Source organism: Procambarus clarkii, chromosome 72 (assembly GCF_040958095.1).
Source record: "Procambarus clarkii isolate CNS0578487 chromosome 72, FALCON_Pclarkii_2.0, whole genome shotgun sequence".
Classification (NCBI taxonomy): Eukaryota; Metazoa; Arthropoda; class Malacostraca; order Decapoda; family Cambaridae; genus Procambarus; species Procambarus clarkii.
The window spans coordinates 1548619-1572400 of NC_091221.1; the positions used below are offsets into that span (position 1 = coordinate 1548619).

At 43.7% G+C, this 23782-nt stretch overlaps 1 protein-coding gene across 1 annotated transcript in view; it reads right to left on the reverse strand.

Moving 5' to 3' along the window:
- Positions 1-23782, reverse strand: part of LOC123773771 (facilitated trehalose transporter Tret1) — a 171720-nt gene that overhangs the window by 18132 nt on the left and 129806 nt on the right. Inside the window, exons 2-4 of the mRNA XM_045767702.2 lie at positions 23478-23724; positions 16427-16600; positions 4298-4432 (exon numbers count right to left, since the gene is read on the reverse strand). Coding sequence (XP_045623658.1) covers positions 4298-4432; positions 16427-16600; positions 23478-23724 — 556 coding nt within the window. The remainder of the gene's footprint in view (positions 1-4297; positions 4433-16426; positions 16601-23477; positions 23725-23782) is intronic.

The window sequence follows — 23782 nt, forward strand, 5'->3', positions numbered from 1 at the left end:
GGCAAAAGTTGGACAGATTTTCAATTCATTAGGGAGTGAGTTCCACAGACTAAGTCCCTTTATTTGCATAGAGTGTTTACACAGATTAAGTTTGACTCTGGGGATATCAAAGAGATATTTATGTCTGGTGTGGTGAGTTTGTGATCTATTACATCTATCAAGGAAGAGTTTCAGAACAGGGTTTGCACTTGAGAAAAGGGTTTTATAAATGTAACTGATACAAGAAAATGTATGGAGTGAATTTATGTTTAGCATGTTTAGGAATTTAAACAGGGGAGCTGTGTGTTGTCTGAAAGCAGAGTTTGTTATTATCCTGATAGCAGATTTTTGCTGGGTGATGATGGGCTTGAGGTAGTTTGCAGAGGTTGAACCCCATACACAGTTATCATAAGTAAGATAGGGATAAACAAATCCACAAGGGCCGTGACGAGGGTTCATGTGTAAGATAGGAATAGATAAGTGCATAATAGAGTGATAGGAGAGCAGAGTAAGGTACATAATATCTGATCTTAGAGAATATACCAACTGTTTTAGAAATCATTTTAGTTACGTGTTGTATGTGGGTGCTAAAGTTGAGTCTCTTGTCTAAGTATAGGCCAAGGAACTTTCCATCATTTTTACTGCTAATGTTAACATTATCTATCTGAAGCTGTATTGCATTTGTTGATTTGCTTCCAAATAAGATGTACTAGGTCTTTTCTATGTTTAGTGTGAGTTTGTTGGTTGACATCCATAAGTGGACATTTTTAATTCATTGTTTACAACATAATTTAATATGAGTGCATTGGGTCAGAGTAGATGAGGTTAGTTTCATCAGGAAACAATATAGGTTTAAGCATGTTAGAGATTAGGCAGATCACTGATGTAAATAAGAAATAGGAGGGGTCCTAGGATGCTGCCCTGTGGCACCCCTCTGGTTAGTGGTAGAGTGGGAGAGGTTATATCATTGATGGCTACATATTGATATCTGTCACTAAGATAGGATTGGATATAGTTCAGGGCAAGGCCTCGGATTCCATAATGGTGGAGTTTAAGTAAGTGGTAGTTATGGTTAACAGTATCAAAAGCCTTTCTCAGGTCAATGAAGAGTCCAATCAAAAACTCACTTTGTCAAGGACTGAGTAGATTAAGTCAAGCAGACTAACAATTGCATCATTGGTACTCTTTTGGGAGCAGAAGCCAAACTGACAGGGACTTAGTGTATTGAATTTTACAAGATAGGAGTAGAGCTGTTTGTAGATAATTTTTTCAAATATTTTTGATAATATAGGTAGATTTGATATGGGTCTGTAATTATTTATGTCTGCCGTATTGCCTCCTTTATGAACTGGTGTTACTCTTGCTTTTTTAAGGATATCAGGGAAGGTATGACACTCTAGAGATTTATTGAACAGCAAAGCTTTGGGTGGTGCAAGGGCATGGGAGGCACTCTTGTAAACCATGGATGGTATTTCACTAATGTTTCCAGTTTTGGTTTTTAGTGAGTGAATGATGGACACAACATCTGTAGGGCTGATCGGTGAGAGGAGAAAAGAGTTTGGGTAGCTGCCTGAATGATATGTGGTAACATGTGTTATCATATACTATGTGGTATCATATACCACATAACATGTGGTACCATATACTATGGTCGTCATCATTACTTTTAGGATTACCAAAACAGGATGATGGGCGGTACTTAAGGAAAAGTACATATATATACAAAATGAGTTACAGGTAGAATGTTGGATTTCTAGTAGTATAATGAAAAATAAACACTGGCTATAAGTAATTATTATTATTCTGGGAAATCTGACTAATGTGAATTTCTTGTGTATTTGAAGCAGGAGTGTATGGTGGAGAACTCCATTATCTATATAAGAGTGCATGGGGGTTGTGTGTAAAACCTGGACTGGCTTCAGTAGGAGGGTATGGGGTGCATAATAAATGAACTAAACTAAACTTCAGTAGGAGCCTCCAGACAGCTTGTAGATTTGGTGGAATCCCAGGTTGTATAACTTGTACCATGTCATGGTGCAGAGGCAAGGTGTGTGGCTTGGGAGGACCCAGGTTGAAAAGTTTGAATCCCCACATTGCTCCAATTGAATTTCTCATCCTTGTTATTATAACTCTTACCATCTAGGTTTCTGAATTTTTATACATGTATACTTGTTCATCATTATCACATGGTATTGTGTACTGTATGCTTCTGCCATGGTGATGAAGTACAACAGTGGGTTATGCTTCATTAATTAACTCTGTTCCTATAATTATCCAGGTTGAAATGGTATGATGTGAAGACTAAAACATCATTGACACAGCAAAGTTATTACACAATGTTGGAAATAATGATAGAAAATTACCTGTTTTGAGTTATTCCTTTTAATAATAACAAGTGTTGAATGTAATTAAACACCTATTTTTACTTGAACTGCTTTACCCTTCACCCGAGTGCTTGGGAATCATACATAATATTTGGACTGGCTTTAGGGGAGGGCCTCCAGACATTCTGTGATTTCAGTAGAAATTAAGTTGTATGACTTTAACAGGTCAGTGTTGGTACAGTGGTAGTGTATGTGGCTGCCAATGCCTTGGTCGCTGGTTTGCGTCACCTCACAACCCCAGTGGATTTTTTTCATTGATGTGCAGTATATCATGTTAATGTGATTTTCTATGTATACAGTACAAGAAAATTCATTTACACAAACAGAGTGGTAAATGGTTGGAACAAGTTAGGTGAGAAGGTGGTGGAGGCCAAGACTATCAGTAGTTTCAAAGCGTTATATGACAAAGAGTGCTGGGAAGATGGGGCACCATACCTGGTTGATACCTTGTTGATGGGGTTCTGGGAGTTCTTCTACTCCCCAAGCCCAGCCCGAGGCCAGACTTGACTTGTGAGAGTTTGGTTCACCAGGCTGTTGCTTGGAGCGGCCCGCAGGCCCACATACCCACCACAGCCCGGTTGGTCCGGCACTCCTTGAAGGAAACAATCTAGTTTCCTCTTGAAGATGTCCACGGTTGTTCCTGTAATATTTCTGATGCTTGCTGGTAGGACGTTGAACAACCGTGGACCTCTGATGTTCATACAGTGTTCTCTGATTGTGCCCATGGCACCTCTGCTCTTCACTGGTTTTATTCTGCATTTTCTTCCATGTCGTTCACTCCAGTACGTTGTTATTTTACTGTGCAGATTTGGGACCAGTCCCTCCAGTATTTTCCATGTGTATATTATTTGGTATCTCTCTTGTCTCCTTTCTAGTGAGTACATTTGGAGAGCTTTGAGACGATCCCAATAATTTAGGTGCTTTATCTTGTCTATGCGTGCCGTATATGTTCTCTGTATTCCCTCAATTTCAGCAATCTCACCTGCTCTGAAGGGGTAAGTGAGTACTGACCAGTACTCAAGATGGGACAACACAAGTGATTTGAAGAGTACAACCATTGTGATGGGATCTCTGAACTTGAAGGTTCTCGTAATCCATCCAATCATTTTTCTGGCTCATGCAATACTTGCTTGGTTATGCTCCCTAAATGTTAGGTCGTCAGACATCATTATTCCCAAATCCTTGACATGCTGTTTTCCTATGGGCAGATTCGATTGTATTTTGTACCCTGTATTATGTTTAAGATCCTCATTTTTGCCGTATCTGAGTACTGTACCTGGAATTTATCACCGTTAAACATCATGTTATTTTCTGCTGCCCTATCGAAAACTTTGTTAATACAGTATCTGTTTGTAGTTTATTAATGTCTTCAGCAGAGGTAATTTTCATGCTGATTTTTGTATCATCTGCAAAGAATGACACGAAGCTGTGACTTGTGTTTTTGTCTATATCTGATATGAGAATAAGGAACAGCAGTGGTGCAAGGACTGTACCTTGAGGTACAGAGCTTTTAACTGCGCTCGGACTCGATTTTACTTGATTGACTGTTACTCTTTGTGTTCTGTTCGACAGGAAATTGAGTATCCAGCGTCCTACTTTACCAGTTATACCCATTGACCTCATTTTGTGTGCAATCACTCCATGGTCACATTTGTCGAATGCCTTTGCAAAATCTGTGTATATGACATCTGCATTATGTTTTTCCTCTAATGCCTCAGTGATTTTGTCATAGTGGTCAAGTAACTGTGAGACAATGAGCATAACTCTCATACTGTAGCTACACTTAGGTGATTACACACACAGTAAATAATTATATAAAGCCATTAATCACACTGTGTTTCAGGCAACTCTGAAAACTAATAATTGGGCAAGTGGTAAAATTCATTATTCATATAATTCCCAGAGGTGACTGACACTCTTAAAGGAAGCCTTACCTTTGGAGATGCACCATCTTGGAGTCTCAGGAACAAAGCACATCATGAGTGTAAAGATCAAGGGAATGATTGCTCCTACATAGGCTAACACCCACCAGTTGACAGATGATCCCACCAAGTAACATACCAAAATACCTGCCACAAAGAAAAAAAGGTTAATACATCTTCTACAAAACTACACTGCACTTGCATAGCTGAGTATATTATAAAGGTTTTCAATTAGCCTCAGACAACCCTTCGAGTCAATTTATTGTGCAAACAAATCAGACCAACTGTCTTTGCTGTATATTTAACCAGATTTTAATTCAATATTAAATTTTCAACTCTTTAACTAACATTCCCAGAGACAAGGTTCAAACCAATACATAAACACCTTTATTATCTTCCCTACATGGTTTAATTGCTTTTAAATATCAGACTGATAACACACTAAAGATATTTCCCAAATTAAAATACAATATAACCATATATGGAAGAAAAGTAAATTATTTACCTGAATTTACTCAAGAGGCCACTATCTCTTTAGTGACCTCAATGGGCACAGGAAGCTAGCAGCTTGTCAAATATACTTCCATTGTTCTTGAGGATTTTTCTAACGATTTTTAAATGAAGTTAACGTTGTGGCAGTTATGGCATTGGATGGTATGCAGTTCCATGGGTTTATAACACTTTGGATGATAATGCACCAATTGTTTTCTATCCTACAGTGTGAATTTTATTTATTTATTTATTTATTTACACCTACACTCATCCTATAACTACACTTAAGTAATTACACTCACACATATACACTGATCACTATACGTACAAAGTACAAAAACGTACGTATGTTCAAAACAAAAAGTTCCAAAGTGTGTTTGTACAAATTGAAGTCTCAGGGAACCAGACACAATAAGAATTCCAGAGAACAACATAGAGCACATAGAGGTGTCTAGAGATGAAGTGAAAAAAATGCTATTGGTGCTAAGTAAGGGCAAAGAAGTTGGCACAGATGAAGTTTCACCATGGGTTCTGAGAGAATGTGCACATGAGCTCAGCATTCCACTTCAACTGATTTTTCAGGCATCCCTGAAATGTTGTGCGAGGAACCTATGCTACGCTTTCTAACTTCAGAATTACTTTTAAATACATGGATGACAAAATACCAAAGAAATTGTTCACGACTTTTGTTAGGTCAAAGCTAGAAACAAATACCTTTTTGATATTCCAAGAGTATGACTTAATCAAACTAGAAATGCTCTACAAATCAAGGGACCCAGAATGTGGAATGACCTTCCCAATCATGTTAAAGACTGTACCTCTCTCAACCAGTTTAAGATAAAAACTAAGCACTACCTAATTAACTCCCTGTAACCTACCTTACCCCTATAATGTCAACCCATGTCTGTTATTTTTAAACAATGCTGTTTGTCGACCAAATTGTATATTTGCTGTTTTTCTGCCATGTTCCTTTTTTTCCCATGTTTCTCCTTTTTTATTTTTTTATTTTCTCAACACAATTTCTTCTTTAATCTCAATTAGAATTAAATTTTAGTCTTTAGTGTTTTTCCTGCCCGAAACGCTTTGCGTAATAGTGGCTTTAGGCATTGCATGTACTGGCTCTATCTATAAATTCATCAATATTTGTATTATCCCTTGTATGTATGTACTTTACCTGAATAAACATTTGAATTTGAATTTTAATTTAGAATATGCAGCAGTTGTATGGTGCCCATATCTTAAGAAGCACATCAACGAAGTGGAAAAGGTGCAAAGACATGCCACTAAGTGGCTCCCAGAACTGAAGGGCAAGAGCTATGAGGAGAGGTTAGAGGCATTAAATATGCCAAAACTAGAAGATAGAAGATAAAGAGGCAATATGATCACTATGTACAAGACAGTAACAGGAATCGATAAAATTGATAGGGAAGACTTCCTGTGAAGTCTTAGTTTAGGTGAGAAGATTCGAGGCCAAGACCGTCAGTAGTTTCAAAGCGTTATATGACAGATTGCTGGGAAGATGAGACACCACGAGCATAGCTCTCATCCTGTAACCACACTTAGGTAATTACTCACACACAGTCTACCAAACCATAGGAATTGCCAAAGGAACCTTTGACTTCATGGAACAGAATGTGGTTATTCAACTGAACAAATCTCTGGTGAGCTCTCATCTGCACTATTATATCCAAGCATGGAGACCTCATCTTCAGAAGGACACATCTACCGTGAAGAAAGTACAATGTAGTGACAAAAATCATCTCAGAACTAAGTCAACTCTCATACCAGGAAAGGCTAAGGGTCAGAGCACTAATAACACTGCAAACTAGACATGATAGGACAAATCTCATAGAAACTAAAGTATTAAAATACAATACTAAACAAAATTGAGGATATTAATCCAGGTCATTTCATTAAAGGTTGCATGTAATACATTCAATTGGCAACAACTTAAATCTCATTGAAGACAAATCTCATTGAAACTTCTAAAATACTGAACAATTTGGAAGATGTTGATCATGACAATTTCCTGAATTTACCTGAGGGCCACTAACAATAATGGCCTCGACGTGAACAGGAAGCCGGTGGTTTCTAGAAGGTCTCATCATTTGCCTTGACAATCATTTCTAGTTTTTTTTTTTTAATTCAACAAAGTTTTCACATTTACGGCTTCAGTGGATAGGCAGTTCCATGGATTTATAACCCTTTGAGTGAAAAAGAATCTCCTGTTCACAGTTCTACGTTGTGGCTTGTTGAGCTTGAAATTATTGCTCCTTGTTTTTGTTACATTTGACCTTTTGAAGAAATTTTCAGGCTCAATATCCTCCAAATTGTTCAGTATTTTAAAAGTTTCAATAAGATCTGCCCTGTCATGCATGATTTTTCAGTGTTGTTATCCCTGTGGCCCTCAACCATTCAAATACAAGAGATGACGTGGCTCTGGAATGATTTTCGTTGCCCAATGTTGCACCTACTCAAGAGCAGCTATGTCCTTTGAAGATATGGTCTCCATATTTGGATACAGTAGTCCAAATGGGGCTACACATGAGATTTATACAATTGAATCACTACCTTTCTTTCCTTAAAGGTATGCTTGCGTATTCCTAGAGTTTGATTGGCTTTTCTGGGGAGAGCGCCAATGGCTTCCCGGAGTTATCCAGGCTGATATGATCATCCCTAACTTTGACATCAGTTGATGTGGGTGGAGTTCTAGGCGTACCATGGACCACGAGCCAGAACCTGGCCTACTCAAAGAGGCACTAGAAGCAATGGCCTAGAGAAATGCACATGTGATTTGGAGCCTTTTATATCTGCTATCGACTGGGACAGGCACCCAGAAAGGTAAGCGCCCAAAAATAAACCCCTATTCTGGTTAAAAATGCCGAAAATAGACAAACAAGTGGACAGAAGTCCCCAAATGAAAATGAGCAAACAAGCCTGACGTCACACGAGCCACACCACATGTCTGCACAGCTCCCCCTTCCCCGGGAGGGGGAAGGGGGAGCCCCCAGGCCACTGTGCCGGCGATCCACACCCCAGTTTTTTGGCTGGTGTGATCCTGCATGGCCGTGTGGCTCCAGCTCCGGATTCTTGTGTTGTGCTGTCCTCTGTTTTAGTACTGCTCTTATGGTGGCATGTGAGCTGGGAGTAATATTCACAGGAACTAGGGCTGCATGTGATTAGGGTCACATTCCCCGAGTGCCCTGTAAGTACCGCCCTAGGGCTTGGGGGTTATCTTCGACAAGTCACCTTGGTCTTGTGCTGCTCAGCGATTGACCACCCCGAGTGTTTTAGGGGGTTTCCACCCTTGTTTGCCTTGGGGTAAGTGGTAGTTTTTGCACTGGTAGGGACACGGGGTACTGTGCAGCTAGTTTTCACCCATAACAGCGGCTAGCTCTGTTCCCTCTGGGTATGCTGTCCACTTGTGAGGTTTTTCTTTTCTTTTTCTTTTTGCCTGGTGGGTGGGTCTGCCTTGGTATTCCTCCCACATTATATTAGGGTTGCTTTTATTTGGTGGTACCCCCTGCTTTGCCCTCGTGAGTGGACACGTCACGGGGGTTCAGCATTAGCAGTGTTGGTAGCTTGGGGCAGTACCTTGCCTGAGATTACCCTTAGCAGACAAAGTCTAGGGGGCCCTGGAAAACCCCGCAGGGGCACTCAGGTCCAATAGATGTGACCCCTGAGTCCCCTCTCACCTTGTGCGAGTTTGAGGGTTGCTCTGTTCCCTTTGTCTCATGGCGACGCTCATTCTTTTTGCCTCCGTCATGCTGCCAGTTGGGTTGGGGACACATTCGACCCCGAGTCCTGTGATCTTTGTTGCTTGTTTGTGACTCAATTCAACCAATCTACTGATGACATTATTCGGGTGCAGGCAGCTTCCACATTGCAGGATAGGTTTAGGTTGTTGCAACGCGCTAGGTTGGTTGCTTTCTTGGATGACCTGAGGTTGCCCCGTTTTGCTTATAGGGACCCTGACTTGGGGTGTTGGTCGCGTTGGGCTTGGTTCAGTCTGCACCCCCTCGTTCTTCCCCTGCTGTGGTTCATTCAGTTCCGCCACCCCCTGCTTCTGATTCCTGAGTGTGTGAGGGCTTCGGGGTTGGGGCATGGTTTAGAGGTTTCTGAGACTCAGGCGGTTTCAAGGGGTTGCCCTTTTTGGGGTGGCGACGGAGGCATTTGAGTCTGTTCCTCCAGACATAGTTCCAGGGTCTGACCAGTGGGCCCACTCTCTTCCTGCTATTTCGGCTGCCCAGCTTTTTCTTGTGAGGCTGAGGAGGACTTTGAAGGACTGAGGAGGCTTTGGACGACGATTTGCACCTGGGGGGGCCTGACGTGGAGGTTCCTGGGGTTGGGGAGGAGCTGACTTTGAGGCCTTGGGCGCCATTGAACCCCGCCTGGGTTTTCCGACCCTCCGAGCAGGCTTACTGTTACAAGTAGTGGGGTTTTCCGACTCTCCGAGCGGGCTTACTGTTACTAACAGTGGGGTTCTTCCCCCCCCCCCCTTCTGTGTACGAGTTGGATTTAAGTTAGTATCTTCCCCAGGTTCGGTTCGTGTCCCTGTGGGTCCTTCAGTTCCGTCCTTCCGAAGGTTTTCGGCTTCTCGTGTCTCGCTTATTGAGTTGCGGGTGGCCATTGCGGCTTACCTCCCGTGCGACCCGAAGTATGCCTCTATAATGGAACCACCTTACTTCAGGTTTGGATCTTCGTCTCCATACTGGATTCGTTAGGAGGGGTTTCCAGGTTCGTCATGACTTGTGGACTGCCCTTTGTTCTCGCTGGATGCTTAGGATGCTTTCTGTGGCTCGAGTGGCACGAGGCATTGACTGTGGTCGGCCCCCAGGTCAACATTGAGCACCTTAACGGGTGTCTCTTTGCTCCTGCTCTTCTGCAGGATGTTGGCTTGGTTCAGCTGCACATGCAGCTTCCTTCCCTGTTGGCTGCACTTGTGGCTGAGGACTTGCACACACATGGTTTGTTGGCTTTGGTCCTGCGTTTATTTTTCCTCTTGCAGCTGTCTTCGGATTGGCTTGAGGAGGATGTGGAGGCACTTGGGGCCGTTCCTGGGTCTGGCACCTTGGTCTTAGCTGCTCGTGTGTCGTCTGTGCTTTTGAAGCTGTTTGCGCTGATCCTGCAGGATGCACTGTAGCTGTTTTTCGTGGCGCGTCTCACATGTTGACAGGTGATGCTTGCTTCCTCCTTGGAATCCACTTGGGCCCTGGCTCTTAGGTTGTCTTTGCCCTTTTGTCCTTTGCTGTTTACAGCTTCTGTGGTCAAGCAGTATATGGAAGTGGCTTCTTCTAGCTGCCGCCCGATGTCTGACTTGTTGGTTCTCCATGGGTCCCAGGTAGATTCTTCCTGGAGGAGTCGTACCAGGGCTCACAGTTCCTCTCATTGGGGTAGGCCACAGGTGTCGGTTTCAGAGCTGGTGCCGCCTTCAGTCCTGGCTGCGCCTGGTGGCGCGGTGCTCGCTCTGTGTCAGGTTATCGTAAGGGGGCCCTTTTGCGGTTCACAGGGAGCCGGTCGGCCGAGCGGACAGCACGCTGGACTTGTGATCCTGTGGTCCTGGGTTCGATCCCAGGCGCCGGCGAGAAACAATGGGCAGAGTTTCTTTCACCCTATGCCCCTGTTACCTAGCAGTAAAATAGGTACCTGGGTGTTAGTCAGCTGTCACGGGCTGCTTCCTGGGAGGTGGAGGCCTGGTCGAGGACCGGGCTGCGGGGACACTAAAAAAGCCCCGAAATCATCTCAAGATAACCTCAAGATAGATAACCGCTCCATTGATGGGGCGATGGGGGGGTGGGGAGACTTGCTCTGTTCACTCACGCCTGGTCTCACAATTAGTGGGCTTTTTGGGTCGTTTATCATGGCCTGCAGTGGCCTTGGGTGGCTCCTCCTCCTCCTTTAGGGGGTTTGTGGTTGGCAGGGCAGGCCTCTTCTCCTGCACTCTGCTGGGTCATCTTGGAGTGGGTGCGCTTGGGTGTGGTCGAAACAACAACGTTTCTCAGGTGGGTTTCCAGGCCTGTTTCCAGTTCTGAAAAGGGACTGTGTGGACTGCAGTTCATTCTGGACTTGTACCGTTTGAACCCCTGAGTTTCCTGCCCCACTTTTCGGATGACCAACTCTATCCCAGGTCCAGCTTCTATTAGAGCCGGGCTCTTGGATGGTGTCCCTGGAACTCAAGGATGCATATTGGCACATCCTGATTCATCCAGGTTTCAGGGACTGGCTCGGTTTTGTTGTGGGGTGTCAGAGTTACCACTTTCGTTGTCTCCCGTTAGGGTTGAACCTGGCAACTCGCGTGTTCACAGACCTTACCCGGGTCGTTGTTGCCCATCTGGGTCTGTTAGGTGTTCGGGTGTTGGCTTACCTTGACGACTGGCTGATTTGGGCTCCCAGTCAGTCCGCGTGTCTGCTCGCCAGGGGTTTGGTGCTTTCTCAGTTAGCCGGGTTCGGGTTCCTGGTGAATTGACGGAAGTCCCATCTGGTTCCCTCCCAGGTTTGGATCGGGCTGGGTCTTGTGTGGGACTTTTGGACCGTTTCCTTTCTCTCCCTTCAGTCTCTCTCCTTTGGCTGCAGTCCCGCATGTGCTTGTTTAATCTGAGGGGGGGGGGGGGCTCCCGGGACACCTGGCGGTTGCTCGAGGGTCTATGCAGGAGCCTGAACTTTTCGATGATGGTCTACCCATCAGGTCGTGTTTGGCTTCGTCGGCTGTTCTGGTTCCTATGGGAACGTTCCTTCCGCCTTTCTTGCAATCGCTGGGTTCGATCCCCGTTGGGCCTTGTGTCGGCTGCTGCACCGCTGACTTCCTCTTCGGATTTTTCGGGGTTCAGTGCCTTGGCACCTACCCAAGCCATCGCTCGATGTGTTCATGGACTTGTCATCTCTTGGCTTTGGCTTTCTGACCAGTGCTCACCTGGCCAGCCAGGAGCAGTGAGGTTCATCCTTCGTCAGGGCCACAGCACAGTGCAGGAGTTCGTGATGGTGTGGTTTGCACTTCGGAGAGTTTGGGTCTCCCAAAGGATCTGGCTCCATTTAGACTGCTCCCCGGTGGCTTATTGCCTGAACCGAGGGGGATCAATGAGGTCCTTGGCTCTTTGGGCTGGTCGCTTTGGGTAACTTGTCTGCTGAGTTCTCAGGGTTTGGCTCTCCTGGCGGTTCACATCCAGGGGGTGTCCAACGTCCTTCCTGGCAGACGGCCTGTCCCGGTTTGTTTCCCTGTCCACAGAATGGACGATCGATGCCGACTCATTTCGTTGGCTCTGCCAGGCGTTCAGGTGCCCGGAGGTGGACCCCTTCATGTCGACTGGGTTGAGGCATCTTCCGGTATATGTGACACACTTCTCCGACCGCGAGGTCATCGGGATCGATACCTTCTGGCAGGACTGTTCGAGGTGGGGTTTCCTGTACCTCTTCCCCCCAGTTCAGCTGTTGCTTCAGGTCTAGGCTCGCTTGGCTCCCTTTTTTTTTACCAGGAGCGAGTAGTCCTCTTGGCCCTGTGATGGCCATCCCAGCCATGGTTTCAGGCACTGCTTGACCGGTGTCCGAACTCAGAGGTTTTTTCGCGGCTCTGCCTTTTTCAGCAGATCGGCCTGGTCTGTTAGAAGACTGGTTCACTCTTCTCGAGTCTTCTGCATTTGGTATTTTTGACTCGAGTTTATCAACATCTGTATGGTGATCAGGTGGCTGCTTTGATGGTGTCCCACCTGCCCGTTTTGGGGGCAGTATGAAGTTTCCTGACAGTCCTTCCATTTTTTTTTTTTGACTCTTCGTTGTTGTACTTTGCTTTCAGTTCAGGTGGTGTTGTTCTTTCTCTTGGGGTTGATCCAGGACCGTCATCTTATGCTGAATACTGTCGCCTCGTATCATGTGGCGTTGGCAGAGCTGCTGCAGATTGCTTTTGGTATAGTTGTTACTTCTGCGCCGTTTCGCAAGCTGTCTCATGTGTTGTTTCGCCTCCAGCCTGCTCATATGCTGCCTGAGCCGTCCTGGTCCTTGGACAGAGTGCTCTCCTATTTCTCTTCTCGGTTTGTTGTGGCCCCTTCAGTTCAGGATTGTTTTTTTAAGGCTCTTTTCCTGTTGGCATTGGCCTCTGGGGTTCGGGTTGCGGAGCTTCATGCTCTTCTCTGGCACAGGGGTTTCTGCTCTTTTGGTCATGGTGATAGCTGCTCTTCTACTACCGTCTCCTACTTTCCTGGCGAAGAATGAGACTGATGCTTTCCGGAGGGGCCCTTAGGTTTGTTAATGCTTGGTTGGTCATGCTGGGGGTGCACCGTGTGTTGTGTCCAGTTGCACCCTCCACTGTTATTTGCGCACCACGGCTTCTGTGTGCGGGGACGTGCTTTGGGTAGATCCTGTTTCCCTTCTCTCTGTTCGTTGGTACGGGTCTCTCTGATCATCCACAGGGTGATTAAGTCTAGCCAGCCTGTCTATCCCTGTGCCCATGACGTTCATATGTTTGCTGTTCTTGCTGCCGTCTTTGGTAACATGTCCTGGGCTGATATTTGGGCATGAGGTTTTTGGCGGTCGCACAGGGTCCTGGCTACACGCTACCTATAGTTAACATTCCTAGGCCTAGTCGGGCCTGTGTCATTTTGGGTCAGCGGCTGCAGCCTGTCTCAACTTCAAGCTGAGATGTGGAGCACCGACCACCTCCCGGGTAAGTCCCCCATATTTTCTTTTAATCTTTGGTGAAGTAGCTCCGGGGAGTCGTAGGGGCTCCCGCAAAAAGACCAGTGTTGAATGTAATTAAATGCAATTTTCTGGGTGAGTCCCAGAGGCTCCCCAGCAACCCTTCCTTCCTCCGGTCGCCAGTTTTCGCATATTTTGATATCCAACCTCAGAACTTGGGTGTGGATCGCCAGCATGGGGGTCTAGGGCTCTCCCTTCCCCTCCTGGGGAGGGGGGAGCTGTGCAGACATGCGGCACAGCTCGTGTGACGTCATGCTCGTTTGCTCGTTTTCATTTGGGAAGTTCTGTTCACTCGTTTGTCTATTTTCATCATTTTTAACCAGAATAGAGGCTTGTTTTGGGGCACTCACCTTTCTGGGTGCCTGTCCTGGTCGATGGCAGATATAAAATGCTCCAAATCACATGTGCATTTCTATAGACTTTTGCTCCTTGTGCCTCTCTGTGGGGTCCAGGTTCTGGCTCATGGTCCCCGGTAGGCCTAGATAGAACTCCACCCATATCGACTGATGTCAAAGTTAGAGATGATCATATCAGCCTGGATAGCTCTGGGGAACCTCCGCGACTCACTCAGAAAATGGCATTTCATTATATTCAACGCTGGTTTTATTTTTTACTTCTACCCCTACCTGTTGTACAACTTTCAGTGAGAGGCGGATTTTGACTCCCAGGTCCTTTTCAAAATCAATCTGCTGTAATAGAATGTTATTAATTTGGTAGTAGTGACATGGGTTGCTGTGCCTACGTGCACATTTCTTCAATAGGTAAGACGTAACACAAACAAGGAGCAATGGTTTCACGCTCAACAAGCTACAATGTAGGACTGAGAGCATGAAATGCTTTTTCACCCACAGGGTTATAAACCCTTGAAACAACCTACCCACCAAAGCCATAAGTGCTAAACCCCCAAACATTTTTGTGTTTTCTTAACGTGCTGAAAACGACATTTCATTGTTTTGAGCACGTTTTAAATTACGTTTAATGCATGTTTTGAGAATTTTTAAAGACGAGTATAAAACGTGAGATCATAACGTTTAATAAAACGTGTTTTAAATGTTATGATAGAACGTTTTGGAGCAAAGGTTTTTAAAACTTTAATTATAATTATAATAATTGCAATTATTAGGTATAATTATCTTTATTGCATTTAGAAAGATAGAGAGAGGGATAAGAGAGAGAGAGACAGCAAGAGCAGAGAGAGACAAAGAGGAGAGAGAGAGAGAGAGAGAGAGAGAGAGAGAGAGAGAGAGAGAGAGAGAGAGAGAGAGAGAGAGAGAGAGAGAGAGAGAGAGAGAGAGAGAGAGAGAGAGAGAGAATGAGAGAGAGAGAGAGAGAGAGAGAGAGAATGAGAGAGAGAGAGAGAGAGAGAGAGAGAGAGAGAGAGAGAGAGAGAGAGAGAGAGAGAGAGAGAGAGAGAGAGAGAGAGAGAGAGAGAATGAGAGAGAGAGAGAGAGAGAGAGAGAATGAGAGAGAGAGAGAGAGAGAGAGAGAATGAGAGAGAGAGAGAGAGAGAGAGAGAGAGAGAGAGAGAGAGAGAGAGAGAGAGAGAGAGAGAGAGAGAGAGAGAGAGAGAGAGAGAGAGAGAGAGAGAGAGAGAGAGAGAGAGAGAGAGAGAGAGAGAGAGAGAGAGAGAGAGAGAGAGAGAGAGAGAGAGAGAGAGAGAGAGAGAGAGAGAGAGAGAGAGAGAGAGAGAGAGAGAGAGAGAGAGAGAGAGAGAGAGAGAGAGAGAGAGAGAGAGAGAGAGAGAGAGAGAGAGAGAGAGAGAGAGAGAGAGAGAGAGAGAGAGAGAGAGAGAGAGAGAGAGAGAGAGAGAGAGAGAGAGAGAGAGAGAGAGAGAGAGAGAGAGAGAGAGAGAGAGAGAGAGAGAGAGAGAGAGAGAGAGAGAGAGAGAGAGAGAGAGAGAGAGAGAGAGAGAGAGAGAGAGAGAGAGAGAGAGAGAGAGAGAGAGAGAGAGAGAGAGAGAGAGAGAGAGAGAGAGAGAGAGAGAGAGAGAGAGAGAGAGAGAGAGAGAGAGAGAGAGAGAGAGAGAGAGAGAGAGAGAGAGAGAGAGAGAGAGAGAGAGAGAGAGAGAGAGAGAGAGAGAGAGAGAGAGAGAGAGAGAGAGGAGAGAGAGAGGAGAGAGAGGAGGAGAGAGAGAAAGAGAGAGAGGAGAAGAAGAAGAAGAGAGAGACGAAGGGAAAGAGGGAAAGGAGAGGAGAAGAAGAGAAAGCTGTTTTAACATTTAAAATCCAACTGGAAAAAATCATCATGGCAAATAGAGAGAAACCTTTGACAAGCAGCCAGCTTCCTGTCATTGTCAAAGCCACTAAGAGTCTTAGTGGCCCTGAGGTAAATTTAGGTTAAAAACTTCCAGCTCAACAATTCACAATGTAGGGCAGAAAAAAGGAGATGCTTTTTTACCCACAGATTTATAAACTCGTGGAACCGACATCCCACTGAAAGTGTAACTGCAAAAACATGACTGCAGTTCAAAATCCAGTTCGAAAAAATTCTCAGGAAATATCGGTGGAGAGACCCCTTTGACAACCCACCAGTTTCCTGTCCCCGTCGTGACCATTAAATAAATGGTGGCCCTCAGGTAAATTGAGATAAATTCAGATATATATTTAGGCCAAGTATCTCAAGGTAAATTTAGTTAAATTCAGTGTTGCTTACTGTAGGTAGTGCATGCACGTATGGTAATTATAAACTTTCCACTGCCACCGCCCACTGGCAGGGTATAGGGGTGAATGATCAGCAAATCAAATTATATGGCATTAGCTCACCACAAACGTAATTTGGTTAGCTTAGAGATTGTTATGGTCCAGTTCTTGGACCCATTATGAGAATTGAAGCCTTTCTGTCACTCAACCACAGTATGAAAGTGGGGTCTATACTAAACTAAATGAACTAATACACTCTTTCTCATTGTATTGGGGCTTTACAAAAAATTGTGATAGAACAGTTTAAATGAAAGTATAAACTTACCAGCATTGCCAAAGGTAGTGGGAAGGAGTCCAAGGATGCCTCTGATCTCTGGCTGGATGGTCTCCCCAAGGTAGACAGGGAGAGTGAGTGTCAACAGACCCACACACAAACCACCCAGGACACGACCACCATATATCATCATAACATTACTTGATGATCCAATCAGCAGCCAAGCTATCGGGAGGGAAAGCTGTCAAGAACAGTGATATTGATTGATGACTGTTTGAAAAAGCATGTCGGGGGAAATATCTGTGTTCATCTAGTTGTGTTCATCTAGTTGTGTTTGCGGGGATTGAGCTTTGCTCTTTCGGCCCGCCTCTCAACTGTCAATCAACTGTTTACTAACTACTTTTTTTTTTTTTTTTTTTTCTCACACCACACCACACACACACACACACACACACACCAGGAAGCAGCCCGTGACAGCTGACTAACTCCCAGGTACCTATTTACTGCTAGGTAACAGGGGCATTCAGGGTGAAAGAAACATTGCCCATTTGTTTCTGCCTCGTGCGGGAATCGAACCCGCGCCACAGAATTACGAGTCCTGCGCGCTATCCACCAGGCTACGAGGCCCCTTAGAAGTGAGTGTGTGCAGGGGAGGGGGGTGCTTGTAGTAATTACCTAAGTGTAATTACCTAAGTGTAGTTACAGGATGAGAGCTACGCTCGTGGTGTCCCGTCTTCCCAGCACTCTTTGTCATATAACGCTTTGAAACTACTGATGGTCTTGGCCTCCACCACCTTCTCACTTAACTTGTTCCAACCGTCTACCACTCTATTTGCGAAGGTGAATTTTCTTATATTTCTTCGGCATCTGTGTTTAGCTAGTTTAAATCTATGACCTCTTGTTCTTGAAATTCCAGGTCTCAGGAAGTCTTCCCTGTCGATTTTATCAATTCCTGTTACTATTTTGTATGTAGTGATCATATCACCTCTTTTTCTTCTGTCTTCTAGTTTTGGCATATTTAATGCTTCTAACCTCTCCTCGTAGCTCTTGCCCTTCAGTTCTGGGAGCCACTTAGTAGCATGTCTTTGCACCTTTTCCAGTTTTTTGATGTGCTTCTTAAGATATGGGCACCACACAACAGCTGCATATTCTAGCTTTGGCCTAACAAAAGTCATGAACAATTTCTTTAGTATATCGCCATCCATGTATTTAAATGCAATTCTGAAGTTAGAAAGCATAGCATAGGCTCCTTGCACAATATTCTTTATGTGGTCCTCAGGTGATAGTTTTCTATCTAGAACCACTCCTAGATCTCTTTCTTTATCAGAATTCTTTAAAGATTTCTCACATAATATATAGGTTGTGTGGGGTCTATGTTCTCCTATTCCACATTCCATAACATGACATTTATTAACATTAAATTCCATTTGCCAAGTGGTGCTCCATATACTTATTTTGTCCAGGTCTTCTTGAAGGGCATGACAGTCATCTAAATTTCTTATCCTTCCTATTATCTTAGCATCATCAGCAAACATGTTCATATAATTCTGTATACCAACTGGTAGATCATTTATGTACACAATAAACATCACTGGTGCAAGAACTGAACCCTGTGGTATTCCACTTGTGACATTTCTCCATTCTGATACATTGCCTCTGATTACTGCCCTCATTTTTCTATCAGTCAGAAAATTTTTCATCCATGATAGAAGCTTACCTGTCACCCCTCCAATATTTTCCAGTTTCCAGAACAACCTCTTATGTGGAACTCTGTCGAAAGCCTTTTTTAGGTCCAGATAGATGCAGTCAACCCAACCATCTCTTTCCTGTAATATCTCTGTGGCTCGATCATAGAAACTGAGTAAATTCGATACACAGGATCTTCCAGATCGAAAACCATACTGTCTGTCTGATATTATATCATTTCTCTCTAGGTGTTCTACCCATTTAGTTTTGATTAGTTTTTCCAATACTTTCACTATTACACTTGTCAATGATACAGGTCTATAATTGAGGGGGTCTTCCCTGCTGCCACTTTTGTAGATTGGAACTATGTTAGCCTGTTTCCACCCGTCTGCTACAATTCCTGTACACAGGGATGCCTGAAAGATCAGGTGAAGTGGAATGCTGAGCTCAGATGCACATTCTCTCAGAACCCATGGTGAAACGCCATCTGGGCCAGCTGCTTTGTTCTTACCGAGCTCCTTGAGCATTTTTTCCACTTCGTCTCTAGACACCTCTATGTGTTCTATGTTGTTCTCTGGAATTCTTATTGTATCTGGTTCCCTAAAGATTTAATTTTGTACAAACACACTTTGGAACTTTTCGTTTAGTGTTTCACACATTTCCTTTTCATCTTCCGTGAATCTATTTCCCATTTTCAACCTCTGAATATTATCCTTTACCTGCAATTTGTTGTTTATGAATTTATAGAATAGACCTGGTTCTGTTTTACATTTGTCCGCAATCCCTTTTTCAAAATTTCTTTTTGCCTCTCTCCTCACTGCTGTGTAGTTGTTTCTCGCATCTTTGTATCGCTGGTATGTTTGGGGGTTCGGCCTCTTCCTGTATTGATTCCATTTTTGTGTCTTTCGGTCTCTAGCCCTCTCGCAATTTCTATTGAACCAATCCTGTTTCCTAGTTCTGCATCTCTGTTTTGGTATAAATTTTTTTGTGCCTTTATCATATATTTCACAAAACTTGCCATACATCTCATTCACTTCCTTGCCTAGCATCAAGTCTGTCCAATTATACTCACTAAAAAAATTTCTAAGGTCACCATAATGTCCTCTCCTGAAGTCTGGTTTTTCAACTGCTTCAACCTCCTTATTTTCTTCCAGCTTATAACGCATTGCATACTTTATTCCCAAAAAGACATGGTCACTTTTACCCAAGGGAGGAAGGTACTGAATGTCAAATATCTCTTCCTCCTTCCTGGTAATATCAAATCTAGCATGGAGGGAACGTCCCCTTCCCTCATCCTCGTAGCTTGTTTAACATGTTGATACAAGAATGTTTCCAGGATGAGGTCTACAAATTTACAGGTCCAAAAATCTTCTGTTTTAGCTTCATATGCTTCCCAGTCTATGGATTTCAAGTTGAAGTCACCGACTATCAACAGTCGTGATCTATCGTTATCCGCTCTCGCTATAATCTCTCTCATTATTGTTATAAGACCTTCACGTTTACTATCTAGCTCCTCCTTTGACCATGTTATGTATGGAGGTATATAGTATGTATATATATACTATATATATCCATATATAGTATGGAGGTTAGTGTGCACAGGTCACTGTGTGGAGGTTTATGTCCAGATGAGGTTACTGAGGAAAGGTTCACATGCACAGGAGGTCATGGAGCAGAGGTTCGTGTGCATGGGAGGTCATGGAGCAGAGGTTCGTGTTCATGGGAGGTCATGGAGCAGAGGTTCGTGTGCACGGGAGGTCATGGAGCAGAGGTTCGTGTGCACGGGAGGTCATGGAGCAGAGGTTCGTGTGCATGGGAGGTCATGGAGCAGAGGTTCGTGTTCATGGGAGGTCATGGAGCAGAGGTTTGTGTGCACAGGAGGTCATGGAGCAGAGGTTCGTGTGCATGGGAGGTCATGGAGCAGAGGTTTGTGTGCACAGGAGGTCATGGAGCAGAGGTTCGTGTGCATGGGAGGTCATGGAGCAGAGGTTCGTGTGCACGGGAGGTCATGGAGCAGAGGTTCGTGTGCACGGGAGGTCATGGAGCAGAGGTTCGTGTGCATGGGAGGTCATGGAGCAGAGGTTCGTGTGCATGGGAGGTCATGGAGGTTCGTGTGCATGGGAGGTCATGGAGCAGAGGTTCGTGTTTATGGGAGGTCATGGAGCAGAGGTTCGTGTGCATGGGAGGTCATGGAGGTTCGTGTGCATGGGAGGTCATGGAGCAGAGGTTCGTGTTTATGGGAGGTCATGGAGCAGAGGTTCGTGTGCATGGGAGGTCATGGAGCAGAGGTTCGTGTGCATGGGAGGTCATGGAGGTTCGTGTGCATGGGAGGTCATGGGGCAGAGGTTCGTGTGCACGGGACGTAACATTGTGTATTATGACCCCTGGAGTTTTACAGCCCTGTTAATAGGACACACTGCTCATCATTGAAATTAACTATTGCTGCCACCACCTCCAATTTAATTAGAATTCTTGATTGCTTTGATCATTATCCGAGATCTGTTGATCTGTTGATGTTGAATGACCTTCCCAACCATGTTAAAGACTGTACCTCTCTCAACCAGTTTAAGATAAAAACGAAGCTATACCTAATAAATTCCCTGTAACCTACCTTACCTCTCTATTGTCAACCAATGTCTTTTTTTTTTTAAATGGCGCTGTTTGTCGACAGAATTGTATTTGTGCTGCTTTTTCAGCCATGTTCCCCCCTTTTTTATCTCTTTTTTTTATTTGTTCTCAACTTATTTTATTCTTTATGCTCAATTAGTATTAAGCTTTAGTCATTTAAGTTTTTCATGCCCGAAACGCTTTGCGTAATAGTGGCTTTAGGCATTGTATGTACTAGCCCTATCTATAAATCCATCATTCTTTGTAAAATCTCTTGTATGTATGTACCTTACCTAAATAAACATTTGATTTGATTTGATTTGATTTGATTAATGGATATTGACAATAAAGGAAGTCGAGCATTTTAAACTGTAATTCTTTGACACTGGTCACCATGGTATTGATACTCAAGGGGGTAACCTACTCAATTGTCCTTCAATTATTCATTAATGTGAGCAGGGATTAATTAGATTACTAATGGAAAGTCACCAATAATCACACGAGATTTCATGGGCCTTAACTCCCTCGGCCACTGTTATTACAACAAAGTGGTCCACTGATACTCAAAGATCAAAAGTTAATACAGTACTCAAGTATTTATTTATACAAATTATTTAACTAGAAATGAACCCTAGTTGGCAACTGATTTGACAAAATTAGCAGTCCACATGGCGCAGTGGCAAAACACTCTCCCCATGCTTCTCGAGTGATTTGGCCTGGGTTCGTATCCTGGCCGGGGAGGATTGACTAAGTGCCAATCCTTAACTGTACACCTCTGTTCACCCAACAGTGAATGGGTACATGGTTGTTAAACAATTTGGCGGGATGTATTCCAGGGAAAATTAAGATTAAAGCTGAAATGTTATGTATGCTAGTGGCTTTGCAAGAATGTAAGAACTCTATAGTAGGTGTTCTGAACATGGAGACAGGCAATTACTCTATAAATTGCTGATGTAATCCTAGACCACCTGGTGATAGATCTGCTCCCCACAAAAGAAACCTTCCCCCACCCCTACCCCCAGTTCAAAGCCACAGTTCACACTGTTGTTCAATTCATTACCCCTACAATCATGCCTGAGGCCCTCACCCTTGGCACAATGAGTCAGCTAGGTCTACTTGGTGGCCAATCCTAGGACCTGGCCACACCCTCTTGAGCGCTGTCTTCCCTCAGACATCTTCATATTGGGGTGTGGTCTTTCAATGATAGGCTGTACACTAATGAGGGGGACACTATCTTAGGCTCTGGCTGGAAGTGTCTTGCTCAAGGCCCCCACCTAACCATTAATCTGACTATTTGAGACCACCAGCCTCTTGTTCAAGGAGTGCCTGAGAGAGTTGATGTCTTTGCTTTGTAATAGGGAAGATGTTTCATAGTTCATCGACTCTTGACCCTATGGTTACACTCCATGGAAACGTAATCCAAGGAGTGTAACTTTGTCCAACAATATTTCAAGGTGTGAACTAACTTGGCCTGCACCCTTCTTCATGGAGATGAGAGGATTCTTGACCTTATGATACCCCAATGAGAACCTCAAAACCCTTCAGCATCTAACCCCAGAAATGGGCATCTTGCCCGGGAGGCTAGATTCACTGCATAAATACTGGAAGGAGGAGGTTTCAAATGAAGGAAACCTGTACCTTATACAACTAAACCCACGAGGGCCTCTATATTTATTTATTTATTTATTTATTTATATACAAGAAGGTACATTGGGGTTAACAGAGAACATAGAAATTAAGCTGAATTTACATTCTTGTAAAGCTACTAGCACACATAGTTTAAGGACTTGCACGAAACGCTAACAGATAATTTTTAGATAATTTAACAGTATAATTGACAAAAAATGTTTACAGGTACTTTACAACTTTACTTTACAGGTACAGATAATTTTAAGTAGAATAATTACAGTAAAATTGGTAAAAAATGTTTACAGGTACATTGAAGAAATTTTGACACAAAAGCAGATTAGAATAATACACAATAATGAAACAAGGATTACTAGGTACATGAAGATAACATTTCAGAGTTATAGAGGGTTATTTCAGGGTTATATCTTAAGAGGTCAAGCTTCATGACCCCTTTGGGTATTACAGGGAGATCATGGTGTGGAAGTTCATGTACAGGGAAAAGTATTGGTACAGTATTTAAATTCATGATACAAATGAATGGCATAACAGATGATTTTTTTAATTTTTTATATGTATAGGTCTACAAATAAATTTGTGTAACTGATGATTAGATGTAATTTTTTTATTTTTTATATGTATAGGTCTACAAATAAATTTGTGTAACTTAAATTGTTTTTAATTTGTCTTGTGTGTATATTCATTAATTAACAAATTTCCGTGTACAGGTAGTACAGAATATTCCTGAAGTTGATCTCAGAGCAAATGCAATAATTTTCATGTATGATCCTGTAGAGTTAACTTTCACAGTAAAGATACTCATATGCTTCTATTAAACTGACCATGCTGTTACAGGGATTTGTATGTTAATACTAGTACATTGAAAGGCATCTGATTTTTACAAAACAGTACAATACCATGTTTATTCAAAAGAGTTTAAATATAAAATTTGATTGAAAATGTTTTCAATAAAAATTAACCAAATACAAATACACTATATTATAATGCTTGATAAATAAAAGGGGCATTATTTGCAAACTTAATTGCAGCAGCTAATTACTTAACTACTGTAATTAGAGGTTATTACCCCAACCTCTAAATCCAATCCACGTTGACCACCGACATTCCACCTACCCCTTTCCCCTATCCTCCTTAAATCTCCCCCTATCTCTCCCCACACTCACCACGATGAAAGGCGGGCCACACACAAGGATGACCATCTTTCTGCCAAGGGCGTCAATGAGGTAGCCACCAATGATGCTGCCAGTGAGAGCACTGAGTGGCATCAGGGAACCGATCCAAGACTTCTCCTCCTCCGTCACATTTATAGTCGAATTTGGGCTGTCGAGAGAGGCTAGGGCAGGAGAGGTGTAGGCTGCGCTGAACCCGACAGACATAGATCCCATAGCCACGGAGACAGCAGCCAACACCTGCGGGACAGAGACAGTCTTAAATTATGCGAGCAACTACTCAATGTTGTCCCAGTAA